This window comes from Aedes aegypti, chromosome 2 (assembly GCF_002204515.2).
Source record: "Aedes aegypti strain LVP_AGWG chromosome 2, AaegL5.0 Primary Assembly, whole genome shotgun sequence".
Taxonomy (NCBI): Eukaryota; Metazoa; Arthropoda; class Insecta; order Diptera; family Culicidae; genus Aedes; species Aedes aegypti.
Window position 1 is genome coordinate 58,731,790 of NC_035108.1, and position 18,661 is coordinate 58,750,450.

At 36.1% G+C, this 18,661-nt stretch overlaps 1 protein-coding gene across 3 annotated transcripts in view; it reads right to left on the reverse strand.

The window, feature by feature from the left end:
* Positions 1-18,661, reverse strand: part of LOC110675582 (serine/arginine repetitive matrix protein 5) — a 135,638-nt gene that overhangs the window by 107,063 nt on the left and 9,914 nt on the right. For all 3 annotated transcript variants that reach the window (XM_021840945.1, XM_021840941.1, XM_021840942.1), the window contains exon 2: positions 16,069-16,176. In XM_021840945.1, coding sequence (XP_021696637.1) covers positions 16,069-16,176 — 108 coding nt within the window. The remainder of the gene's footprint in view (positions 1-16,068; positions 16,177-18,661) is intronic.

Below are 18,661 nucleotides of genomic sequence, written 5' to 3' on the forward strand. Positions count from 1 at the left end.
CAGAAATTTCAAAGTTGTCAAAGAATTTTCCAGGGGTGACTCCAGAGAATCGCCAAGGAACTTTTTAAGAAATAATTCTTCTTTTTCCAAACATCCGAGAGGTAATTCTAAAGAAAATCTTGAAGTTACCTCTGATACTTGTGTGAAATAACCCTTGATGAACACCTACAATGATCTATCTAAGAACTTCTGTGTCCTTGACAATTTCTTAAATAAATTAGTGAAATACCTGAAAAAACAACAATCGGATAATAACCTGCAGAGTTTTCTGAAAAAAATTTTCGAAACATCGGACGGAATCCATGAAGACATTTGTTCAGTACTGATCGAAGGAATGACTGGAATTATTGAAGTTATACTGTCTGGTGTGAAACCCTAAATGATTTTTTGAAAAATCTATGGGCATTTTACTAAAGCAATTACTTGAGAAACTCCTAGAGAAATTTCTGAAGAAGCTTCATGAGGAAACCTAGATCGATTTGATTGAGGAATTCCTGGAATAGTTCCTAAAAGATTTCCTCGCAAAGTAATGTTCAATTTTTGGGAACAATCGTGAATGAATTTTTGAATGAATCCACATGAAAAACGGTGTACAAATTTTTGTAGGATTTCTCAGAAAAAAAATCCTTTGAAAATGAGCATGAGCATTGATGACCGTACAGTTCGTAGTTGCTACTCCATAATTCTCCAGAAGGAACCAACATATGGAATATACTTTGTAATTCACCAGAAGGAACCAACATTGGAAGTAGCTAACCATTTGCAGTGTATAATTTCGAGAATTCCAAACATTGCAGAGCCACGTCCTTACGGTCATCGGGGAAGGGAAGGAATGCCAGTGTGATATCCATTGTTACTAAGGAACGACTATACCTCTGCATCTTCATGGTTGTCACGGGAAGAAGTTTTTATTAGTGGTTTACCTTGGTAAGTGATGCGATTCATGTAACCTCAATTGAAAAAGTCATCTATTGGCATAGTTGAAGACTAAATTAAAAAAACCATGATTATCACAAGAGGGGACTTCTTTTAGTAAGCAGGATTTACAAGTTACATCATATAGTTTAGTTAGATAGTTCCTTATCAGTATCTAAAAAAAACATCGACACTATTAGTATCAAACCTTTCAAAGTTTTTTTTTTATAATTACAAAAACAAAAGTATAGGGGAACCTGGTCCAATTCGGACCCTGTTCTAATTCGGACCATCAAGCATTTCTCAATACTGGCGCTACTGTAAATATCGTGGGTACCGTTTTTCTGCTCACCGTTTGGCTTAGATCTAACACAATAAATTTGACGCCTTTCAGTTATTACGTTTGATTTTTATATTAGTTTATTGTTTTGAAGTGCTCAGGTGTACTGTCGGTTGGCGTTATTTCCAAGCTTCTATAAGCGACAATAATTATCCAATCTCTCTGTGTTATTTTATAATCGAATCACCCTAGCCTAAGCTTTCATCTGACCATATGGTTTTGATATGTCTATGCACCGTTTGTGCTCAACGAGTTTGAAAATCTCAAAATGTGTGTTGGTCCAATCCGGACCTTTTGATATGGTTCAAAACGGACCTCTTGTTTTTCAACGTGTACTCAGTCTATTCTAAGAGCTCCACCCCGTGAAAATCTTCCCGACTCAATCGAAAATCACAGAAGTTGTAATATTGATTAATAGTGCCTTTGTTTCTGTTGCGGTCAAGAAAATGGCTTCGCAAAAAATCTAAGAAATGAGGTAGATTACCAAAAACTAAAGGAATCAATAAATCAGCAACTTGAAAAGCATCTTCATCAATACCACAGCCAAGCTTTATCCAAAATAGTTTGGCAATACGCTATAAAAAACGTTTACGAGTAGTATATAAGAACAATACAGTCAACTATCCCTTATCCGATATACTGTGTTTTTGTTCACAAGCTCGAAGGAAAACGCAGTCCCTTCAATATAGTGTACTTCAATCCATAAATATAAGTAGGTACTTCTCAAACTTGAATTTCCGAGACTTCGAGTCTGTTTGTTGTCTGTTTCAGTTTCCCATACAAGTTCACCTTTTCAACCCGATATTTCATAGCAAAGTTTCAATGTGTGGAAAATTTTACAATATTCAACTTCAAAATTACTTTTTCGAATGTATTTTGTCAAAATAAATAAAAAAAAGCTCTAAAATTTGAAAATATGTGTACTTCATCTCGATAGCTCCCATACACGATAGTCTGTTCAAAATCGAGTCAGGAATAGTTGACCGTACCCAATTTTGAACAAGTTTCCGACATATTTTTTAATGAAATTCATATTTCACTTGAGCTTGTTCTGACTCGAATTAGTTTGAAATTTCTCATACATTGAGTTCATTTTATATGCTTGCGCTTGCAGAAAAAGTTCAATAAGCTTTGATACCAAACAAATCTGAGTAATATTTTGTTATTAACATTGCAAATAACGATGAAATATAGGGTGGTCCGAATTAGAACATGGGGGGTCCGAATTGAAACAGGGTTGGTCCAATTCAGACCTTTTGGAGAAGCTGGTTCAAACATGTCTAGCCATGTCCTGGTAGGAGCTATCACAAAACTCTCTGAGAGAAAAATGTGCGCGCTGAATTGCGCTTTCTCGAAAACATAAAACTTTTCATGCCATTCATCGTGCTGAAAAGATATGGCCAAAAAACTGTTACTAGGTCCGAATTGGACCATGTTCCCCTAGGTATTGTTTATTATAATTTGTTATGTAACACATATAAGACAATATGGATACTCGTAGTGACGAAGTAATCAATGTTTTTAATAACATTAAAATCGTTGACACAAAAAGATCTGTGTTCACATATATAACTTATTTGAAATAGAAGCATGAAACGAGCTAACCAATCGATAATCCATCGTTGATAGGACAGTTGCCAATCACTTTCAATTTCGTCATCAACACTGCCCAGTAAATCGAAAAAACCGAGAAAAAAAACACTCTGGCGGTGAAAAAAACGCTTGATTGGGCTTCCATTTGGGAACATTTTAGAATTTTCTTCAAAATAGTAGTCAGAGCTTTTTTTAAAATTTCAATCAAGATTTTTTTAAAGGACGCTTTTAGGAAATTTCCTTGAGACTCCTTCTACAATTTCCTGAGGAATTCCTCCGGAAATTCTTTGAGAAATTCTTGAAGAATTTTGCCAAAATCCGGGAGGTACTTCTGAAGAAAATTTTCAAGTAACCTTCGATGAAACGCATGGAAGTTATAAAGGATCCCTTGATAAGCTCCTACAAAGATCTCTGAAAGAATGTTCCTGGGATCTTGCGGATTTTTTTCGATAAATTGCTGATAATTGAAAGAAAATCAATCGAAACTCTGGATAATATCCTGTAGCAATTTCTTTAGGAGTTTCTTGGAAAACATCGGACGGAAGCCTTGAAAAAATGTGTACGAATGATTGGAGGAATCAGTGGATGCTGAAATATTAACTGGTGTACTTCTGATGAATCCATGCATATTTTATTAAAGAAATCTGTATTTAAGGTGACTTTCAATTACCATCGATGTGTTCAAGAAATGCTTGGAATAACTCCTAGAGAAATTTCTGAAGAAGCTTTATGAGGAAACCCAGGTCAACTTTGTTGAGGCATTCATACAAAAGCTTGGAAAATAAAATAAAAAATCGGTGAAGAAATTTTTGAGAAATTCCTTAAACAAGTTCCTTTAAAACCCTGGAATTGCTCTTGAAACTCCTGAAGGAAATTTTGAAAGATCTGGTAGAGTAACAAGTATCGATAAAAAATAAGCTGAAAAAAATCTGGGATAGTCTGGGATGGCAAAAAGGGGTAGTAGAGTTGCAGAGGTCAAGAATTTTCAGGAACAAATTATGGAGTTATTCCTCTAAGCATCCCTTGAAAAATCGCCGTACGAATTTCTGGGAATCTCTAGAATCTCTGGAGGAATTCCCAGAGGAGTCTCTGAATGTATTACAGAAAATATCTCTGGAGAAATCACTAGAAAAGTAGATGAAGCTTTGTCTTTGTATCTGATAATTCCTGGAGAACTCTGGAAAATTTCGTAATAGAGTTACTAGAAGTAGAATAAGGAAAAAAGTAACCTTTCGAGACCATTTTGCTTTTAATATAGAGTTCACAGACCTACCATTGAAAATAGCATTGAATTCGTAATCAAGTCTATAAAAAGAGTCATGCTACCAGCGTTGACCAGTAAATGCGTACATAATTCAAGAATACATGATACAAGAAAATAAAACGGCAACAAAAAGAAACAATAACAAGAGTTCTCATAAGGATTCCTCAGAGAATCCGATCAAATATTTACCCTATAACAACCAGGGATCTATTTTGAGATCAGTTACTCCCAGTTAATCCCAGTCCAGTTAATCTTGGGATTGTAGTGTAGATCGCAGAGTGGAGCCTGGGATATTTTTTTTTCTATTAGTATCATTCCAAACATTACATTTTTTTCTTATATCTAGGTGTTCTGTGTTATTAGACAACACTATCATCCTAATTTGGTAAAAAAAAAAATAAGATTTTATTAACATTTTGTTAGCGGACTTTGGGGCAAGTGTGCCATAGGGGCAAGTGTGCCACCCCTGCTTTTTATAAAAACTACAATATATATTTTCTATTTGAGCTTAGCAATATGTTCCCTAATAGTTCACAATACAATTATCAAAATATGATGAAAATTGCTTTATTTTTCACGTATTTACATCGACTTTTGCAAAGACAACCAAATTTGAGTGGATTTTTATAAGATTTCGTTGTTTCTAAATAGCTTGGTAAAAGGTAAATTATTACCAGATTTTTTTATGTACTGTAGATCGTGAAACTATTCAAATGTGTAAGTTATTGTGGCATTTGAACGAAAAAAGTATTTAGTTCTTCATACGAAATCCAGTTTGGTTGAAATCTATACTTATTGGGGCAAGTGTGCCACCTATTTGGCAAACGAAAATTGTTGGAGTGAAATTAATAAAAATGTAATCATCATCATTAAAATCATAATAATAAACCAAAATGAGGCACCAGTAGTGGTTTTTGAAGTATAGTAGGGGAATAACTGACATTTTTGTCCCTAAAGTGATTTTTTTCTCTAAATATTCAAAAATAACTTGTTTTTCGGCTTATTAAGTACCGTTTTACATATCTACATCAATATTTTACCGTTATATAGTGCTGATCTAGTGTAGTATTATACATATTCGCCGTAATATAAGGGTAACACATATATTCTATTGAATTGAGACAAAAACAACCATTTAAGTTATTCGAATTGAGTAATAGAGAGCTAGGCATGTTTTGAACCTTGTTATAAATCATCCCCTTGTTACGGTAAACTTAAATTATTTTTTAAATTATCGATTAGCGTATGCTTTGTTAGTAATATTATTAGGAAATAAAGAAAATTTTATTACAAGTAGAATTACATGCGATGTTCATTCGGTGGCCGTCTTGCCCCATATGGGTGGCACACTTGCCCCATAGGGTCGAAAAATAGATTATTTTGGATGGTATTTGAGAAGCTCCAAAACTAATACTTTTTGAAGTTATTTTCTTTTTGAATGATACAGTGGTTATGAAAAGATGTGAAACTAACATCATGAGGCTAAATAAGTGGATTTTATAAGCTTTAGGCAAAGTTAGAGATCAATTTGCTTAAGGTGGCACACTTGCCCCAAATTCCGCTAATAACATATTACATTTCATTTGCCGTAGCAGTTCAGATTTTTTACAGGTGAGTTGATTTCACCTGCTTATAAGAAAAAAAAACGCTTTGAATATACTTAACCTAACTTAACCTAAACATATAACGCATTAATCGTGGCAATAGAAGATTGTAACGATTTTTGCCTGAAATTATTAATTATTTTATTTGACATTTGTTCCAATGTTTCAACATTGGATATTCTATGTAACTCATTGGTACTATACCAGGGAGGAAGCTTCAGAATCATTTTCAAAATTTTATTTTGAATTCTCTGCAGAGCTTTCTTCCTAGTATTACAACAGCTAGTCCATATTGGTACAGCATACAACATGGCTGGCCTGAAAATTTGTTTGAATATCAAAAGCTTGTTCTTAAGACAAAGTTTTGATTTTCTATTAATAAGGGGATCGAGACATTGTACATATTTATTACATTTGGCTTGAATGCTCTCAATGTGATTTTTGAAAGTTAAATTCTTATCTAGCATGAGCCCTAGATACTTAACTTCATCTGACCAATTTATTGGAACCCCTCTCATCGTGACAACATGTTTACTTGAAGGTTTCAAATAAAGAGCTCTTGGTTTATGTGGGAATATTATTAGTTGAATTTTGGAAGCATTAGGAGAAATCTTCCATTTTTGCAAGTATGAAGAAAAAATATCCAAACTTTTTTGCAATCGACTACATATGACACGCACGCTTCGTCCTTTGGCGGAGAGGCCTGTGTCATCCGCAAACAAGGATTTTTGACATCCCTGAGGTAACTCAGGTAAGTCAGATGTGAAAATATTGTATAATATTGGTCCCAAAATGCTGCCTTGGGGAACACCAGCTCTTACAGGAAGTCTTTCAGATCTCGAGTTCTGATAATTAACCTGAAGTGTACGATTTGACAGATAACTTTGAATTATTCTAACAATGTATGTTGGAAAATTAAAGTTTTTTAATTTTACAATCAAACCTTCATGCCAAACACTGTCAAATGCTTTTTCTATGTCTAGAAGAGCAAGACCAGTAGAATAGCCTTCAGATTTGTTGGAACGGATCAAATTTGTTACACGTAAGAGTTGATGAGTGGTCGAATGTCCATGGCGGAATCCGAACTGTTCATTGGCAAAAATTGAATTTTCGTTGATGTGGGCCATTATTCTGTTCAAAATAAGCTTTTCAAAAAGTTTACTGATGGAGGAAAGCAAACTGATTGGACGATAGCTAGAAGCTTCTGCAGGATTTTTGTCTGGTTTTAAAATTGGAACAACCTTAGCATTTTTCCATTTGTCAGGAAAATATGCTAATTGAAAACATTTGTTAAATATATCAACTAAAAATGATAACCTTCTTTCTGGAAGTTTCTTGATGAGGATGTAGAAAATTCCATCATCGCCAGGAGCTTTCATATTTTTGAATTTTTTAATAATAGTTCTCACTTCTTGCAAATCAGTCTCCCATGAATTTTCGAAAACGTTCTCTTGATTGATAATATTTTAGAAATCCTGAGTAACTTGATTTTCAATTGGGCTAGTAAGTCCTAAATTAAAATTGTGCGCACTTTCAAACTGCATAGCAAGTTTTTGAGCTTTTTCGCAATTAGTAAGTAATAATTTGTTTTCCTCTTTCAATGCCGGTATTGGCTTCTGAGGTTTTTTCAAGATTTTAGATAATTTCCATAAGGGCTTAGAGCCAGGGTCCAATTGAGAAATTTTATTTTCAAAATTTTTGTTTCTTAATTGAGAAAAACGTTTCTTGATTTCTTTCTGCAAATCCTGCCATATAATTTTCATAGCAGGATCGCGAGTGCGTTGAAATTGCTTTCTCCTCACGTTTTTAAGACGGATCAAAAGTTTAAGATCATCGTCTATAATCACGGATTCAAATTTTACTTCACATTTTGGAATTGCAATGCTCCGGGCTTCAACAATGGAATTTGTTAAAGTTTCAAGAGCATTGTCAATATCAAGTTTAGTTTCTGAAGAAATGTTAACATCAAGATTAGAGTCAACATACGTTTTATATATATTCCAGTCGGCTCGTAAATAATTGAAAATGGAGCTGATAGGATTGAGAATCGCTTCTTGGGATATTTGAAATGTAACAGGGACATGATCAGAATCAAAATCAGCATGATTCAGTGCGCATCGTACCTTCGTGCTGTGCGTACACGAATTCTCTCTGCTCTTGGAAGTTTTCTTAAAAACTACCTAAAGCAATAAAACAGTACTTTTCAGTGCTACACAAACAGTACTTTTCAGTGCTAAAATTAAAAACGGTACTTTTCAGTGCTACTTAAACAGTACTTTTCAGTACTATTTTTTTCTACTATTGATCCCTTTACGATCCTTGTTTGGACCCGTGCCTTCGATTTTTCGTTGGACCCGTTGGCGAAAGCTAGCGGTAGTAATCCTTCTTGGACACCGTCTAGGGAAAAAACCTCTCGAAGGTCACGTCTTTCTCGTTTATTAACTAAACATGGTATCAACAACTAACAAAAGGAAGGGTGAATCTCTGAATTCACTACTTCCTTCCAAAAAAGTGGGTTTTAAAACTGTCACTACACGTGGCAAGAATGGAAGAAAGGACGCTTCCCCGGAATGCGAAGTTTCTTCCAAGGGTGAAATGAATAATTGTATTGAAATGAGCAATCAGTTCGATGCTCTAGACAAATTTTCCGAACACCAAATCGAAGCAGCCTCTAGCCCAGGCTCTTTGATTCAAGTGAGGAAGCAAAGAGTGCCGCCTATCGTGGTCAGTTGTTCCGAATTTGGGGGATTTAGGCAGGAGATCTTGAACTCCATTAGGGGAATCAAGGTTTCCTTCCAAATCGCAAAGAAAGGAGACTGTCGCGTTTTGCCGGAAACTCTTAAAGATCGCGAACTTCTTCTCAGATATCTTGAAGAGAAGAAGCACAAATTTTTTACTTATGACGACAAAACTGAACGTTTGTTCAAAGTCGTCTTGAAAGGTCTCTCAAGTGACTATAAGTCACCTGAAGAGATCAAAAATGGAATAAATGATTTACTTGGATTTTCACCAGTCCAAGTAATCATTATGAAAAAGAGAACCCAATCTGGCATTGTTCGGAAAGGGCTTTCTCAAGAATATTATTTAGTTCACTTTAACAAAAAAGAACTAAATAATATTAAAGCTTTAGAAAAAGCTAAACTTATGTTCGATGTCCGTGTGACGTGGGAACATTTCCAGAAACCTGGAGGAAATTACCAGAACCCCACTCAGTGCCGTCGGTGCCAAAAGTGGGGTCATGGTACAAAAAATTGTCGCATGGATTCTAAATGCATGATTTGCGGAGGTTCTTCTCACGCTAAGGACGACTGTCCTGTGAAAGAAGATACCAGAAAATTTCAATGCGCCAATTGCAAGGGCCCTCACAAAGCTAACTTTTGGGAATGCATTTCACGCAAAAGAGTCGTTGAGGCTCGTGCCAAGCAGATGAAGGATAATATCCGTTACGATAACGGTCGTTTCCGGAATTTGCCTGGTATAGTATCGAACAATGCTCATTTTTCAGTTAACGATCGCTTGATTAGGAATCATACCCACCAGGAAGATCATAATCATGCTCATTCACAAACAAATTTTAATCCGTCGGGTAGCCGTTCGAATCTTTCAATTTCGAATGTATCTACCCACGGTAAATCCTTTGCCGATATCGTAGCAGGTAATTTGAACTCTTCCCCTGTTCGTTCCATGAGTACCCATTCTACTTGTTTCAAATCAAATGGAAAAAACCCTACCGCCACAGGTAACTCCTACCCCGCTTCTTCGTCTACCGAAAATTCCAATGGGAAATCATCAGATGATATGTCTGCCTCTGATTTTAATTTTCTAACTGAACAATTGAATCTAATGATTGATGCAATGTTCAAAGCCACCACTATGACTGAAGCAGTCCAAGTTGGTGTAAAATTTACAAATAAAATTGTTATTGGATTACGTTTTTCTAATGGATCCAAATAATAATTTAAATATTTTAAATTGGAATGCTCGTTCTCTGAATGGTAAAGAGGACGAGCTGTTTAATTTTCTTACAGCTAATAAAGTGCATATAGCAGTTATCACCGAAACTTATTTAAAACCTGGATCCAAATTTAAAAAAGATCCTAACTTTTTTGTTTATCGTAATGATCGACTTGATGGGGCATGTGGGGGAGTTGCAATCATCATTCATAGGCGTATAAAACATCAACTGTTTTCGTCATTTGAAACTAAAGTTTTTGAAACTTTAGGTGTTTCTGTTGAAACACAGTTTGGTAAATATACTTTCATAGCTGCCTATTTGCCTTTTCAATGCTCTGGACAGCAAGTTAATTGGCTTCAAACTGACTTGCGAAAATTGACTCGCAATAAGTCAAAATTTTTTGTCATTGGTGACTTTAATGCCAAACATCGGTCATGGAATAATTCTCAAAGTAATTCCAACGGCAGAATTTTATTTGATGAGTGCTCTTCAGGATATTTCTCAATTCAATACCCTGATAGCCCTACATGTTTTTCCTCTTCTAGAAATCCATCTACGATTGACTTGGTCTTAACCGACTCTAGTCATCTTTGTAACCAATTAGTTACTCATGCTGATTTTGATTCTGATCATGTCCCTGTTACATTTCAAATATCGCATGAAGCGATTCTCAATCCTATCAGCTCCACTTTCAATTATTTACGAGCCGACTGGAATATATATGAAACGTATGTTGACTCTAATCTTGATGTTAACATTTCTTTAGAAACTAAAATTGATATTGACAATGCTCTTGAAACTTTAACAAATTCCATTGTTGAAGCCAGGAACATTGCAATTCCAAAATGTGAAGTAAAATTTGAATCCGTGATTATAGACGATGATCTTAAACTCTTGATCCGTCTTAAAAACGTGAGGAGAAGGCAATTTCAACGCACTCGTGATCCTGCTATGAAAATTATATGGCAGGATTTGCAGAAAGAAATCAAGAAACGTTTTGCAGATTTAAGAAACAAAAATTTAGAAAATAAAATTTCTCAATTGGACCCCGGCTCTAAGCCCTTTTGGAAATTATCTAAAATCTTGAAAAAACCTCAGAAGCCAATACCGGCATTGAAAGAGGAAAACAAATTATTACTAACTAATTGCGAAAAAGCTCAAAAACTTGCTATGCAGTTTGAAAGTGCTCACAATTTTAATTTAGGACTTACTAGTCCAATTGAAAATGAAGTTACTCAGGAGTTCGAAAATATTCTCAATCAAGAGAACGTTTTCGAAAATGCCTGGGAGACTGATTTGGAAGAAGTGAGCACTATTATTAAAAAATTCAAAAATATGAAAGCTCCTGGCGATGATGGAATTTTCTACATCCTCATCAAGAAACTTCCAGAAAGTAGCTTATCATTTTAAGTTGATATATTTAACAAATGTTTTCAATTAGCATATTTTCCTGACAAATGGAAAAATGCTAAGGTTGTTCCAATTTTAAAACCAGACAAAAATCCTGCAGAAGCTTCTAGCTATCGTCCAATCAGTTTGCTTTCCTCCATCAGTAAACTTTTTGAAAAGCTTATTTTGAACAGAATGATGGCCCACATCAACGAAAATTCAATTTTTGCCAATGAACAGTTCGGATTCCGCCATGGACATTCGACCACTCATCAACTCTTACGTGTAACAAATTTGATCCGTTCCAACAAATCTGAAGGCTACTCTACTGGTCTTGCTCTTCTAGACATAGAAAAAGCATTCGACAGTGTTTGGCATGAAGGTTTGATTGTAAAATTAAAAAACTTTAATTTTCCAACATACATTGTTAGAATAATTCAAAGTTATCTGTCAAATCGTACACTTCAGGTTAATTATCAGAACTCCAGATCTGAAAGACTTCCTGTAAGAGCTGGTGTTCCCCAAGGCAGCATCTTGGGACCAATATTATACCATATTTTCACATCTGACTTACCTGAGTTACCTCAGGGATGTCAAAAATCTTTGTTTGCGGATGACACAGGCCTCTCCGCCAAAGGACGAAGCCTGCGTGTCATCTGTAGTCGATTGCAAAAAAGTTTGGATATTTTTTCTTCATACTTGCAAAAATGGAAGATTTCTCCTAATGCTTCCAAAACTCAACTAATAATATTCCCACATAAACCAAAAGCTCTTTATTTGAAACCTTCAAGTAGACATGTTGTCACGATGAGAGGGGTTCCAATAAATTGGTCAGATGAAGTTAAGTATCTAGGACTCATGCTAGATAAGAATTTAACTTTCAAAAATCACATTGAGGGCATTCAAGCCAAATGTAACAAATATGTAAAATGTCTCTATCCCCTTATTAATAGAAAATCAAAACTTTGTCTTAAGAACAAGCTTTTGATATTCAAACAAATTTTCAGGCCAGCCATGTTGTATGCTGTACCAATATGGACTAGCTGTTGTAATACCAGGAAGAAAGCTCTGCAGAGAATTCAAAATAAAATTTTGAAAATGATTCTGAGGCTTCCTCCCTGGTATAGTACCAATGAGTTACATAGGATATCCAATGTTGAAACATTGGAACAAATGTCAAATAAAATAATCAATAATTTCAGGCAAAAATCGTTACAATCTTCTATTGCCACGATTAATGCGTTATATGATTAGGTTAAGTTAGGTTAAGTATATTAAAAACTTTTTTTTTTCTTTTATAAGCAGGTGAAATCAACTCACCTGTAAAAAATCTGAACTGCTACGGCAAATGAAATGTAATATGTTGTTAACAAAATGTTAATAAAATCTTAGATTTGTTTTACCAAATTAGGATGATAGTGTTGTCTAATAACACAGAACACCTAGATATAAGAAATAATGAATGTAATGTTTGGAATGATACTAATTAAGAAATTAAAAAAAAAAAAAAAAAATCAGCATGAGCAATCAGTTGGCTACAAAGATTACTAGAGTCGGTTAAGACCAAATCAATCGTAGATGGATTTCTAGAAGAGGAAAAACATGTAGGGCTATCAGGGTATTGAATTGAGAAATATCCTGAAGAGCACTCATCAAATAAAATTCTGCCGTTGGAATTACTTTGAGAATTATTCCATGACCGATGTTTGGCATTAAAGTCACCAATGACAAAAATTTTTGACTTATTGCGAGTCAATTTTCGCAAGTCAGTTTGGAGCAAATTAACTTGCTGTCCAGAGCATTGAAAAGGCAAATAGGCAGCTATGAAAGTATATTTACTAGACTGTGTTTCAACAGAAACACCTAAAGTTTCAAAAACTTTAGTTTCAAATGACGAAAACAGTTGATGTTTTATACGCCTATGAATGATGATTGCAACTCCCCCACATGTCCCATCAAGTCGATCGTTACGATAAACAAAAATGTTAGGATCTCTTTTGAGTTTAGATCCAGGTTTTAAATAAGTTTCAGTAATAACTACTATATGCACGTTATTAATTGTAAGAAAATTAAACAGCTCGTCCTCTTTACCATTCAGAGAACGAGCATTCCAATTTAAAATAATTAAATTATTATTTGGATCCATTACAGTATGGATGCTGGATTTCTAGTGTGGATCCTGGTATTCAAGTGAGGATTTTGGCATTCCAATGGAAATGGTTAAATGGGAATCCTAGGATTTCCGTGAGAATCCTGGGCTTACAGTGGCAATACTGTGAGAATTTTGTGAGAGTGATATTGAAATACTGTGCCAATGTTGTGGAAATACTGCGGAAACAGTGAGCAAATCGTTTGAAACACATCGGAATCTTAAAATTCTGGTGAAAATTATCTGGAAATTCTGAGATGATCCGATGTGAGATCGGAGGGAATCCTGTGAGAAATGTGATTCTGGAGAATTACTTTGGGAATCATGTAAGAAATCCATAAGAATCAAGAGAGAATTATCTTGGATTTTATTGCGAAACCCTTAGGAATTCCGAAGGAATTGTTTAGAAATACTGCGGGAATTATGAAAATCCGAATAGCATTCCATGTGGTTTCTATGAGCATCCTGGGAAGATTCAAATGGAGATTCTTTGGGAATCCAGTGGATATTGATTGAGAGACCTATTACTATGAATGAAGAAAAAAACGGGCGATTACGGATTAAGAGACCTTCCAGAATCCGAAATGTTTTTTTAGTATGACCCCGAAAATTACTCCAGAGATTCTTTCAGAAATCACTCAAAAAAGTCCTAAATCTTCCAGGAGCTCATAAAATGATGCTCTCATCTATATCCTTGGAAGATCCTCCACGATTTTCTTATTGAAAATATCTAAGAATTTACCAGGAATATTAAGAATTTCCTCCGAAATTGTCGTTCAGGTTTTCTTTGACATTTCAACCAGGAAATTCTTCAAACATTATTCCGAAGATTGCTTCAGGAAACCCTATAAACAAATAAGAAAAGTTTTCAGAAATTATTGGAAAATTTATAACTTCTTAGTTATCTAACGCAAAGCTTAAATTGCGCCTTTCTAGAATAGTGATTGACGCATTGCAACCGAAGTTACAGGCGATAACTTTGAAGGAAAAATCATCACAAACATTTTACTGACAGAAGTTTTGCAATCTAAAGCAAGGGAATCCTAAAATGATCTTCGATGAATCTTCAGTCTGATGAAATTTCCTGGATGTTTAGGAAAGTCTTTCCAGATAATTGCTAGTTATTGAAAAAATCGGAGGAATTACTTGAAAAATTCAATAATGGAATAATGGAAATTTACTCGAAAAAATACACGATAAATATATGGAAAAAGTGCAGGAGTAAGCCTTTGGCAAAATACTTAAAAACTTCATGAGAAATCCCTTGGCGCATTTAGTAAGCAATTCCTAGTAGAGTTCGTAATAGATTTGCTGGAAAATCATTAGATGATGGAAGAGTAACTGAACAAAACGTATTAGAAACTGCTGAAGGAATTCTTGTAAGGTTTCCTGGAAAACAATTACTGAAGTAATAGCGTTGGAGTGCTCAAGGATTTAGAGCAAAATCTGGAGAAATTCCTCCAAGAATCTTATGAAAAATCGCTAGAGGAATTTCTGAGCGAGTTTCTGTCAGAATTGGTTTAGGAATCCTTAAAACGATCTCTGGAGCAATTCCTAGCTGTAGTCCAGAAGAATTCCTTGAAGTACAGACAAGATGGATTCTTTCAGTATTTCCCAAGGAATCTGATAAGGAATTTCGGAAGAACCTGTGGAACAGGGTCGCCTGGAGCCTCTGAAATCAGGATTCACTGCAAGCACAAAAAAGGGAAAAAGTGACTCTAGATCAGTGTTGTGAAAAACTCAATTTCTCGCAACTCACGCTTGAGATTTTTCATGCGTGAGTTGTGAATCATGCAACTCAGCAGTCAAAAAATCATGGTTGAGTTGGCTCACCTTTTTGACTCATTGTATCGTATTTCCACAGTTTACTCACAAACGGCAACAATTTCTTTTTAGTGTTGTTAAATTATAGTAATCCTTTCTAACGTAAACAAAAACATTCGGGTTTCACGAGTTGTTGCCGGGTTTTGCGGCTGAATCATTTTTTACGGTTTGAGTTGATTTTGCATCCAAATCTCAAGCGTGAGATTTGCGAAACAGATCTCTAATGAGTTTGCTCTCACGGGAGAGCGTATTGATTGAGATTTTAAGTGTGAGTCTATCAACACTGCTCTAGATACCATTTCAGACAAAAAAAAGACTTGAAAGCCCTCGCATTAAAAACAGAGTCTTTGAAATTTATGTAGTGTTCAAGTCTCTAAAAAGAGACCTGCTACCAGCCCTGTTCTTTGTAATAGAGAATTTTATGTGATGCAACATTGTACAAACCGACAATCGCAATAAAATCCATAATTCCTAGGATAGTCATTATGCTAAATTTATCCACCGAGCAAATAAATCACCCAAGCCCGCAATCGTCCTATCGTCGCTCGCTTCGAAATCAAAACTTGTAGGTCAACCTGCCAACCACCGAATTTCGTCGATAAATGTGAAGGCTGTTCTACCGCAAACATCGATCCGCATAAAATACCCACGTAATAGAACGATTCTTTCCCCCACTTCAATGGGCGCGATCTAATCGTCCGTCGACAGGCCGAAACCGAACACTAAACCACGCGCAAGTGGCATTTTATGAGGCAGGCGAAAAACCATTGCTGCCAATTAGCATATTCATTAATCCCGGTCGTTGGTTGGTAGGAGCGAGGTACCTACATAGGACATAGGGGAAATGCTCAAATTTCTCCCGCCCGGTCAATGAACAGTTCAAACTTGGCGGCCAGCCGAAGGGGCTTCGAAGGGTTTCAAATTGCACTTACAGACTGTGTTATCCTATCGGATTGTTCGGGGAACCGCACGGAAGTGAAAACGCATTGCTTCCGGCAGTTTTCAGTGATGGCAAAGATAGGTTTCAGTACTTACACTGGTCGTCCGAATTCGTCTTTTGGTAGATCGGTTGATGGTGCTCCTTGGTTCATCAACTTGGAGCGGTACATTTCCACTTTGGCACGAACTTCCTCCTGGCCGAGTCTGGAATGGGTGATGCGGAAAAGAAAGAACAATATTAGAACGATGACTTACACGGGCTTAGGTTCGCTATTTTCACATGCAAGTGCAAATGGATATAGTTTGTGGCTTGTCCATGGTACAATCTACGCAATTATCCAGAGGGGAAGAATAGATCTCATTCCGTGATTGGGTACGAAGTTTGAGTGAAAAGGCGCATGGCTATTTGTAAAGGTTTACCGGCTACCAGACAACACTTGCCGTACACTCAGGCAAATGGATTATCGGAATACATAAAAACCCCTTATGGAAATTCGCCGAAATCGGGTTGAAATTCATAGATTTGTCTTATGAAATCAAAATTTGAAAACAAAAATTGTTTTCGCAACAACCAGGAATCGAACCAAGAACCTTGCGATCGATAGGCCCGTGCGTACACCACGCGCCTATCGACGCCTTGATTCTTGAGGATGCTAAAACGATACAAAAAGTGTTCGTATTGCAATATTCGCTTCATCCTTCATAAGGCAAAATGTATACATTTCGATAGTCCAGTTCGCTGCGTGTAGAAGTGGATTAATCATGAATGTTAATTTCTTCTCCCGATCTGTCTAGATAGTTGACTAAGAATAGCTTTAATGAAATGAACGCATTTTCCTTTGGTAAAAGTCTACCTCGTTGGAAACCATAACTAATGGTGTGATGTGGCTCATACCTATGGTATAATAAAAAAAAACCTAAAACCGCAATATATCCACAGTACTGAGTCCTGCGCTACCCGAAGTAATGGAACTGGTGACCTTGTTAGCCGACTATCCTTATTCGATCTTGAGCCTGAGCTGAGGCTAGATAAGAATAAAGTTATTCCTATTACCTATCACCTATTTGCTGGGGCATTATACGTTCTACACAGTGTATTCTGTGCTTTTTCGCTTTTGGTGTCTATTAATAGAATCCAATCTGGTTTTAGCTGCTGTTCTTTTCCCTGCATCTCAACGCTAAGGTGAAGATGAATCAAAGCCAAACCGAAAATCTTCAAGAGCACAAATCTGGAGAACCAAACATCCGTTTAAGCTGAAAACTTAATCGATTGGTCACTTGCTGGTGGTGACCAAAAGCATCCTTTCAGGAATTCCTAAAATTTGTCAATTTGATTTTTGTTTTCTAAATTTCCTTTATACTTTTTAGGAATTACGACTCTTGCCAAAGATTTCTCAAGGAACTTTCCTAAAAAAATCTAAAATCTTGTTCCATGCTCACACAGCTACAGAACACACAGAGTTATGGATCACTTTGGGATTCAACACCAGATAATTCGCTCAAAACATACACGTTGACGTAAAACTTATGTTTGCCAAGTCATACATTTGTCTTCTATTATATGTTCTTAAAGCATAGGGGTTTATTCACAAATATCATAAGGGGTGGTCCATTAATTACGTAAGACAATTTTCGGGTTTTCAACCCCCCCCCCCTCCCCCCATGGTAAGATTTTTTGTACGAAAATCAAAAATAAATTGTATGGCGCGTAAGAAATCTCAGACCCCCCAATGGACAGCCCCTAACGCCAAAAATAGCCAATTTCGACACCCACCGACCCCCTCATAACGCCTTTTGTATTATTATTTTTCAAATTTTGTATGAGTTGTAACATCTCAAGGATTGTATGACATTTGCCAGAAAACCATTTGCCAGAATCAATTTGCCAGAATGATTTTTGCCAGAAAACCATTCCCCAGAATGTACCATTCGCCAGAAAGCCATTCCCCAGAATGGACTATTTGCCAGAAAACCATTCCCAGAATCATTTTTTGTAATTCTTTTTTAACCTTGATATCATATGATCGACATATTTGTGAAGATGCATCGAAGCCAAACCTCAAATTTTCAAGAGCGCAAATCTAGAGACCCAAACAGCCATTCCAGCTGAAAATTTAATCGATTGGTCACCACCTGGGAGGGAGGTACCGATACTACACACGAAATATAAGACAACGTTATTTTGAACTGCAAGATAACTCCAGCTTGCCAACAGCAATCAAAGCAGGCTTCGAGAAAATCGGTAGTTTCCTTTTGTTGTGCACCTTCGATCTTTCCTGACAAACATGAAAAAAGGGCCACAGTTTTCTATGCACTAAATATTCATTGGAAAAAGAAGAATGATGCGTTTTTCAATGCTTCATGTTCAATCAGATTAAATGGTGCTCACGTGACATTACTTGCGTTATGTGCATGAATTGATTATCATTCGATTTTTATCACTTTTGAAGAAATACGAAAATGTGTTTTAATCAGTTACGCGCTTTTTTCATGTTAGTCCAATGTTTGAGATCTGGGCTCACAGTGACAGTTCGTGACAGCGGAATCTCGGTTCACTATGACGTAGAGAAATTTTGTATTGGTTTCTCCCTCCCAGGTCACCACCAGCGTCTGACCAATCGATTAAGTTTTCAGCTGGAATGGCTGTTTGGGTCTCTAGATTTGCGCTCTTGAAAATTTGAGGTTTGGC